The following is a 9,151-nucleotide window of genomic DNA, read 5'->3' on the forward strand; positions in this document are numbered from 1 at the left end:
AGAAAAGAATTTAAAAATTTCGAAATACTTGATGAAATAGGCATCTCCGTTACGCGATGACGTGTATCGCTCGTTTTCCTTGAGTGCTATGAAATCTCAATCACACGGTCGTCTGAGACCATTATTGTCACTGTCACCCTAAACATTCTGGACACTTTCTCAGTTTCTGGCTAAGGCACCGCGCGCATGCAACTATCACTCGCTTCCGCCGTTTCCGCTCTTCCGGGCAAGGTCCACCGAGATCACCACCTTAATCCTCGTGCTCGTTGTCCGTGCTTGGTATCGCGAAAAGTATCCGACGGCCGATGGCCGCGGAAAAATTCCGCATCGCGGCGTGCGGCACGGCTGGTCACGGCCCTCCTGAGCCCTTGCGCGAGGTGACGAGGGCGTGACCACGCGAGCGACTACGGCACGATTATTGGCAGGATCATATTCAGGGCGGTCGTTCGTAAGAGCGTTCGCCGCTCCGAGCGGATTGGTCCTGCGATGTGGGCGGAATCACGCGCGGCTCCGCTGCCGCGCGGCCAATAGTGTGGTGCGACGTGTAGGAAACCTCGTGATTTTTCGAAGACGCACGAACGGCGCAGCCGTCCTCCGGCCGCGCCGAGCACTCCGTTCCGCGCGCGACGCCGAGCTCCCAGTGTGTTTTTACTCGGGGTTGAGTAAACTCCGGCCTGTTGTGTATCATAATACCGTAGCGTGCACACGCGGGTGCTAACGGGGTTAGCGTGCGTCCTCGCGCTAGCGGCCGAGTCGCACTGTTCAACTGAATGCACCTTCGTCTCCTGTCTTCACCGCGGCCTCGCATATCCGTCCGTCTTTCGTGTCTGAGATGAGAAGATGATGAGATTTTCGGTATACGGTCAACAAAATACTATCACGCAGCAGCGGGACGCGCCGCAGACTCCATGAACGACGACGCGGTAACGCGGTAACGTGTTTTTCGGGATATCTCATGAGCGTGATCGCTCATTAGAGATCTATCGATCTGCCACAGGTGCCGAAGATACTTTGGATTGCGTGGTCCGCGGTGGTACAGTGACGGCGCTCCAAGTGCTCCAAGCGACAGATGAGTGATAGTGCGAACGCGAGTTTTACCACGGCAACGATTCATGAAAATAACGTTCGATTGAAAAATTAAGGAAGACAATTACATCAATTCAGAATATTTAATACTTGCCCGATAAGTGATACGAGTGGAATTAATACCGCGCGAAGAGAGGACTTAATGATAATACAGAATAAATGTATAAGAAAAATATAACTTGGAGAAAAATAATGGCACTCTTAGAATAAACTTTTAACGTTCAAGGAACACGTTATTTATTATTTATATATTTTAATAGATTAACGATTATAATTCTATCTATAGTGAATTGAGAAGAAAGACTACAAAAGTGGCTTATAATTCGAAAAAGAAAAAAAATATAACCGCTATCTAAAGATCAGTTCAGAATTTCAAGAGAAAATAATTCGGAGCGAAAAGTGATGGACAATAGAATAGAAAATAAAAGACTGTGTAAAATAAAATTTTAAATACAAGTGTCACTTCCAAATATAACGAGAAAGCGACACTCTCTTTAACATCCACGAAGAATAACAATTGTGTGAATCAGACGCTAACAACGGCTTCGAGAAACATGTGCTCTACAGGATCGCCTCTGGAGGAATAGTGACGTTATTGTAGAGAGAACAATTACCCCCTTGCTCCAATCGGAACAAAGTGTTTCGATCGCGATCGTCGCCCGTGGATCGTACCGAGAGCGGGTGCGCGAAGATGCACACGCTCTTCAGCGAGCAGAATGCGTACTATCGGCACGCGGCGACGGTGCCGATGGGCATGGGCGCGCCGTCGTACCCGACGGTGGGCGCTCCCGGGAGTTATTACGACCAGTATCGGTACGGCGGCTACGCGACGGCTACAGGATACCCAGTGTCGGGTATCGGCCAGCAGCACATCCATCACGCCGGCAAAGATATGGTAAAGCCACCTTACTCGTACATCGCGTTGATTGCGATGGCCATCCAGAACGCGACCGACAAGAAGATTACCCTGAACGGCATCTATCAGTTCATCATGGACCGTTTCCCGTACTATCGCGAGAACAAGCAGGGCTGGCAGAATTCCATCCGGCACAACCTTAGCCTGAACGAATGCTTCGTAAAAGTGCCACGGGACGATAAAAAACCCGGTAAGGGGAGTTACTGGTCCCTAGATCCGGATAGCTATAACATGTTTGACAATGGTTCTTACCTGAGACGTCGCAGGCGTTTCAAGAAGAAGGACGCGCTGAAGGAGAAGGAGGAGGCGCTGAAACGGCAGGGAATCCTACCGGAGAAACGTCAGGAAGACGTCAAGTCCGGCAGCAGTCAGGTTACGTTGCCGCCGCCATCGGACACTCCGACGAAAAAGCTGAGCGCTCTGGAGGCTGCCACCGTTCTGTGTAAGCCCAAGCGAGAACCGGTCAACGATAACCATTGCATGGCGGCGGCGGCGGCTGCAGCCGCGGTGGTTCAAGCTAGCAAATACGGCCTGCACAGCCCGATACAAGAGGACAAGACGACGACGGCGACGGTCGCACCCGGTCAGAGCGTCATCCAAACCGCCCTGGGTCATCAGGTGCATCAGGCGCATCAGGTGCACCAGGAGTCGATCCAAGACGTGTCGATGGCCGGCCTGGATCCGACCAGCTTCAGCGTCGACGCGCTGATGACGACGCGGGAGAACAGCGCGATGATGACGCGCGACAACCAGCACCACTCGCACCATCCGCACGGGCTCCAGCATCCGCACTCGATCATGAGCAGCAGGGAGTCCATGGGCAGCGGCAGCAGGGACCTATCGTCCGCAGGCCCTACCACGACTACCACGACGGCCGCGGTAGCGGCGATGATGGCCACCACCGGCTACGGGCACACCAGCACCGTTTCCAGGGGCAACGCCTCGCCGCCCGGCACCATGTACACGCCGTACTGCGCACCGGCGGCCGCCGGATACGCCATCATGGACCACGAGTACAACACGGCGCGGAATCACGCGAGCAACCCCGTGGGCCACTCGCAGTGGTATCAGGACGCCAGTCCCGATACCGCGATCTATCAGGACACCCAATCCCCGAGCTGTCAGCTTTACAGGTACGAGTACCAGAATGAGTACTAGCAACGAGTACCTAGATCGTTTTCCGTCGGTCGAGAAAACGCTTGACGCTCGTCTCGAAATTCCAATTCGACGATGGAAATCTTGTGCTCGTACGATCAATAGACGCAAAATCTATTTCTCTACGAAGAACAAATGACGTGGATTTTCATAGAATTTTATGATGGATAAAAAGATTATTCCAATAAATGCCATCTTTAATATAAAATTTTAAATAACATAAGCATCTAGATAACACTGTAAAGTAAAAAGTGTGCCATTCACGCCAACACGCTACCCACGAGGATATAGTTTTATTTCATCATATTACACAATATTTTGTCATTATATTCTTATGATAACGAAAATTCTACTGTAACGTACAATTCTTCGAACGGATGACACGTTAATACAGAAAAAAAATAGTCACAGTATTTGCTACCAAGAATAGTGGCGTGTTAGATTCTCTTTTTTGAAATTGTTGACAATGTAGACAATAGATAAGATTACAGAAGAGAGTTGAGTCTTCAGACTCAATCAGTCACGGTCTGATCTATCGTAGGTCCAGCCCGCCGACGCCGCTTTCGACAAGCGCGTCCCCGCCGCTATACCACAGATATTACCAAGACTGTAACGCCGTCAACACCAGTGGCAATCTACCGATAACGTTGCAGAAGTACTGAGAATATCGGAATTCAAGGTCCCATCAGCGGAGCCTTGAAGAGCACCACGGCGATCACTATGATCCGGGCTTGATTTACGTGAAGCAAGAGTGGATACCCACGACGGACGAGCTCGCCAAGGAATGGAACTAGACGGGTCGTAACGAGCTCTGGTAAAAATCTAGTTTCCCGTATCGGATCGAACCCTCGTGTCACACAGAATCATCCGTACATAGGCGATTAACTAATGCGACAACGTAATAAATCACGAATGTCTCCAAGGGCGTCGTTAATCGACGAGCAGCCCTCGGTTTAACTTCTAATTTCTACCGAAATCTCTTCGTGAAGTTATACATCAAACGGACCCACAGTACCGATCTTCTTCATTATTTTGCATTGTATGTAATATTTGTAACCGTCTTTATTAAATTTACATTCATGAAAAACATTTGTTAAAAGGCAGATTTTTTGTAAGCGTTGAAAAATTGAGATGTCCGATTAAATTAGATTCGCGAAGAAAAAAATTAAAAAATTTCGAAAACTGTAAAACCAGAATAATTAAAATCCATAGATTCCAGCGCGATGTATAATGTATATTAAAATGTGCGTGTACGAGAAAGAAAAAATTTTTTTAAAAGAATATTAGACTCTGAAATACATGTTTATAAAAGTTAAAGGAGGGACGTTAGGCAGGACGTAGAAATCAGTGCGCGAAGAAGAAAAAATTCAATTTGTGTCACGAAATTAATCGAGTAACTGATGGTTTTATTATATTAAATGAACATTTCGATCTAAATTAGGATCTTTCTTAGCGAAAAAAGTCAACAAGTGAAGAAAAACAGTTCCAATCCTAATTTTAATCGAATTTAAAACAATTCCGAATCCATAATTTTGATCGGTGAATTTTCTCGTCTTCGTACGCTGAAAGATGATTTGCCATTTTCAACAGCATTGTAAACTCCATAATCACGTGCGAGATGGTTCTCCTTATTTCAGTCAAAAGCTTCGCTTTAATGAATGATACGCGAGTGAACGTCCGGGACGAGGAAATAAATGCGAATTTCAGCGTAATCGCTTCCATCTACGCAAACATCGCGAGACCGGTCGCTGACCTACCTGATTAATTTTTTCTTTACTTCGGCCGTCGTCGTTTTCGCGGCCATCTGTGCAAATGCAAACCACCGTAAATCGCGCGAAAATACCAAGACGTCTCCGCCGACCGTCTGTTTCCGATAGATAAGGACACGCGTCGGAATCATCGTCTCAGATCGTTCGGCTCGCGATCTTTCGCGTGACTCACATCACGGCGTCGAATCACGTTATTCCGATATTCCACAAATGCAACCGCGTTTGCACGCGTTTCCGCTCCTTCCGCCAGAATGCCCTTGGAACGGGTTGAAAAAAGTCATTGTTTGCTTTGCGCGGCGCGTTTTGCATCGAGTATTTCCCGATCTCGAAATGTCCGCTTTTTTTTGCATGGTGGCCGTGATTATTTCCGAACGAGCGGTCCCAGAATTTTCGCATTTAATGCGACGCTATATCGTCGGACGCATGACGAATAAACGAGTCACGCGAGCAGCTTCGGGGAACAAACGGATATATATATATATTGGAATATTGATAGGTTGTTTTAACGTAAATAGAAACTAACGTTTTAATATTTTAGAATGCAGAGTCCGCGGGAATTCGTCTTATATTAACGTTTAATAGCGACTCACTACTATCTAACAATCACTTCGGCAGTATGCAATGTAACTTCCTGTATTTATTTATACTTGCTTTGACGGAAACATACGCTCGCGATTGATTGCAAATTAAGATACCCCGGTAAATTTTAACGCGAACATTTTAATCGACGGAAATCGCGAAAGGTGATAATTATCGCGATTTCAAGCGTTCCGATAGAGGTGCGAAATTAGCATAATAATGTATATAGTACGCGCCGAGAAAAATTAATTGTAATCTCCTAAGTTTTCAATGTCGGCGATGAAAATTTATTGTGCGCTTTAGTCTTCACCTCCAAAGGAATGTTTGAAGTTGTCACGACGATGGAGGCGACGAGAAGTATTGTAAAAAGAATAATAGCTTTAGCGATTAGTGAGATATTGTACTTTCTTCGCAAAATTGCATCGCGTCCTTGTGCATTTAATCACGTGATAACCTTCCTCGGTGCCGGAGATTCGTGCGGTATTCGATGAAAGAGAGAATTGAGATAATTATATATGTATATATATATATATGTATATAATATATACAGAAGTATATTTATATATATATATATATGTATATAATATACATAGGTATATTTATTGATTTTAAACACGGATCATGTGAATAATAATTAGCGTTAATAATGCTCGAATCTGCGTGTATATTATTACGAAGAATGAAGCAGCATAGATAAAATAAATAGAACAAATCTATATGTATACATATACAATATCTTGTGTATATATGACGTATATATATATATATATATAACAACACATATGTGCATGTATACTCTTATACGTGCGGAACATATTGATATTATTATTAATATTATTATTAGTACGCTATTACGTATCAGTACGTAAGACACACCTACGAAATAAACGGAAAAAAATCTCGAATGATGTTTCACCTCTCTTTCACACCCCGCCACGAAATCCATTTTTGCATCACGCGCATCACCATGTTGTTTGCACGGCGTGCACTTATGAAAGTATTATTAGTGAAAACGCGAATGTTTATTACCTGCCGCTCGTGCGACGTTTCGTGTTTGGACGCGAAATATGTTTTTATATTTGTACTTATCGGCGAAACTACCGACGGAAATATTGATCACCGCGCTGTGAAAATAAGCTAAGTAGACGTGAAAATAATTCGATGTTTAATTGTTGCATCGCGGCGGCCGACCACCCATCGTTGCAATTTTGCTCGCCCGCGTTTATCGTTTTATATTTATATTTATCATTTAATAATTTGTACTTGTGCACGTTTTGAAAACAAAGGATGTTAAAAGAATAAAGGAAAATTGGTCGCGTATCGACGAAATACGCATTGTTATGAATATACGCAAGGCATACGAATATTAAAAACAGAAGAAAATTATTAAAAACTTCAAATGAGACTCAATTCATTCGCGTGGTATCCGTAAAGCCGAAATTTTTCTTTATTGAATCCCCACGATATTCCCTTCTGCAAGATTTTCCGTTAATATCTTGTTAAAAATAACGTTTCACCTGCATACCGCTGTATATTTTCCGACACATAATTCTACATAATTAATTTCTCACATTAATCCCATGTTTACATTCTTCGTGATAAACGAGCAGCCCCAGACATTTCCGCGTAAAATCCGTAGCGAAATTGTTGGCGAGGAAAATGACAGAGCTGAGTTTCGCGGAATCCTCGATAGATTAATGTCGCGTCTCGTAACACGAGAGCGGAAACGTTTATGCCGCACCAGCGTCCAACCAAACCGAATCGGCATTCCGTCTTTTCCGCACCGCGGGATTTACGGCGATCGCGCGGATCTTACGCGTCGCGCGCGCATCCGCCTGATCCGCCCGCGTGTTCCCGATCTGTATTGCTCGACGAGAAACATTAATTTTGGTAACGATCCGAGAATCCGTTATCCCGTCAACGGCGAGGGCGCATTGTGGCTGACCGGATATCGAGCACCGAAATACCCTCGCGACCGTAATTATACGTTAACATAATGATGTAGACATTGGGAACTGAAACGTTGATTAGGCGAACAGATCGTGTAAAAGGAACGACCCCAAGAAAGAACACAACATGTTCGACATCCTTTGACCGATTATCCGTGTTCTCTCAAGTTTCTGCATAAGCCACTTCATAAACCGCATTCATGAAAAAACTGTCGACAGACAATGGAACGAAAATGATTGAAGTGGCCTATCGGAGACCCTGAAAATCCTGGAAACTCAAGGGATGGTAAAATATTCCGTAAATAAACATTCTGCAGGTCAAAATTTGGTGGTAGAAAAATTTGGGTTTCGAAACGCGACAATCGCACGAATTTCAAGATATAAGTACAGGAATGTAGGATTTCGCGAACTAGAAAATTCCTGCGATTTATAAGACATAAAAAAAAGGGTCACTCATAAGACATAAAACGTAAGTTCGTCGAGACACGCAGAAAGAACTGCTTTGGAGCTTTTGGCGAGCCGGGCGAGACGATTTTTAAGTGGGGAGGATCAACGGGAATTGACATACTCGAGAGGGGATCTGGAATCTGGGATCCCGGCGACGACGGTATGCAGGCAATAGGTGCATATACTTTTAGCGAACGGATTTTGCTGGTCCCGCTCGAAACGTTGTTCCAAAATCCGTCTGCTTTGTCCGGGGCACGTGTTTCGGCAGATGGGGCTAAGTCCAGCCCGGGGCAAAAGGCACCACTCCGGTCGAGTCGTTTGCAGAATGTAATTTTAAACGAATCCGCGGCTGCTCTCCACGCAGACCTCACATTAGCACTCGTTCGACTATGCAACCTCGTGGGAACTGTTATATTGCGCTAATATAGTTTGCAATTAACGTCGGATTGAATGTTACAGGGGCTCACGGATGCTTTTCTTTCGCTCGCATTCATTTGTGTACGTATTTAATTAAATAATATTATATACACGTATTATTTAATTGAATATGATATAATTTATTACGCTACTTACGTAGTGGCGACATTGTGTGAGCGAGACGTTTGTTTAATTTATAAATATTATATTAATATTTAATCGCTTTTGTGAGTCACTGTACATTTGTCTTGTAAATTTCACGTGCATAAATTAGTCCCCCTTTGTGTCTCTCGAGACATATATAAAGCATATTCGATCCATACGATTAATTAATTTGTATCATACACATAATTATACATATAAAACTGTTTATCTCCAATTGTATAGCGATCAACCAATTGATGTAAATAAATATATAAAAAGATGCATATATTTATTACATGTGTACTCGTTATATTTATGCAGCTGGATAAATTAGTGTCGACGAGCGAGAACGAACGAGAAAGAGAGAGAGAGAGAGAGAGAAGCGTCTAAAGAGCTATTTGCACTGCGCGTAAACGCCCATGCCATTATTGGCTTTCCAATAATCCAGGCAAACACACAAATTCATCCACCCGCGCTAAGAACCGCGATTCGAGGGTGAGAAAGTCAATGCAGCAGCCCCTCTCGTCCTTTATCTCCACGGCAAACATTTCACGTTATCCATCCGAGGTTGTTCGCGCGATGTTACTTTCCACTCGACAGGGCAAATATTGCGACGCAGGCTGAAATTTAATCTTTAAGTTAATAAATAAAATATTGATTTTCTAGATAGGTAAAAGTGGCGTTTGGGG

General features: G+C 44.3%; 1 protein-coding gene across 2 annotated transcripts; it reads left to right on the forward strand.

Moving 5' to 3' along the window:
* The first annotated feature begins 667 nt into the window (after positions 1 to 667).
* Positions 668 to 8,754, forward strand: Croc (forkhead box protein crocodile). Of its 2 annotated transcripts, none has more exons than XM_071700983.1 (3): positions 668 to 1,247; positions 1,373 to 3,135; positions 3,699 to 8,754. In XM_071700983.1, the coding sequence occupies exons 2-3, from the start codon at positions 1,778 to 1,780 to the stop codon at positions 3,817 to 3,819; spliced, it is 1,479 nt and encodes a 492-aa protein (XP_071557084.1). In that variant the 5' UTR covers positions 668 to 1,247; positions 1,373 to 1,777; the 3' UTR covers positions 3,820 to 8,754. The 2 variants fall into 2 exon arrangements, with proteins under 2 accessions (XP_071557084.1, XP_071557085.1); XM_071700984.1 differs by having other exon boundaries at positions 668 to 855; positions 998 to 3,135.
* The last annotated feature ends 397 nt before the right edge of the window (positions 8,755 to 9,151 follow it).

The sequence above is a fragment of the Temnothorax nylanderi genome, unplaced genomic scaffold (assembly GCF_030848795.1).
Source record: "Temnothorax nylanderi isolate EJ_2023f unplaced genomic scaffold, tnyl_v1.0 TNYL_tig0024_pilon, whole genome shotgun sequence".
Classification (NCBI taxonomy): Eukaryota; Metazoa; Arthropoda; class Insecta; order Hymenoptera; family Formicidae; genus Temnothorax; species Temnothorax nylanderi.

Coding starts and splice junctions, on each gene's coding strand:
- Croc (XM_071700983.1), top strand. CDS start 1,778: ATGCACACGCTCTTCAGCGAGCAGAATGCGTACTATCGGCACGCGGCG. Junction 3,136..3,698: donor CCGAGCTGTCAGCTTTACAG/GTACGAGTACCA, acceptor GATCTATCGTAG/GTCCAGCCCGCCGACGCCGC.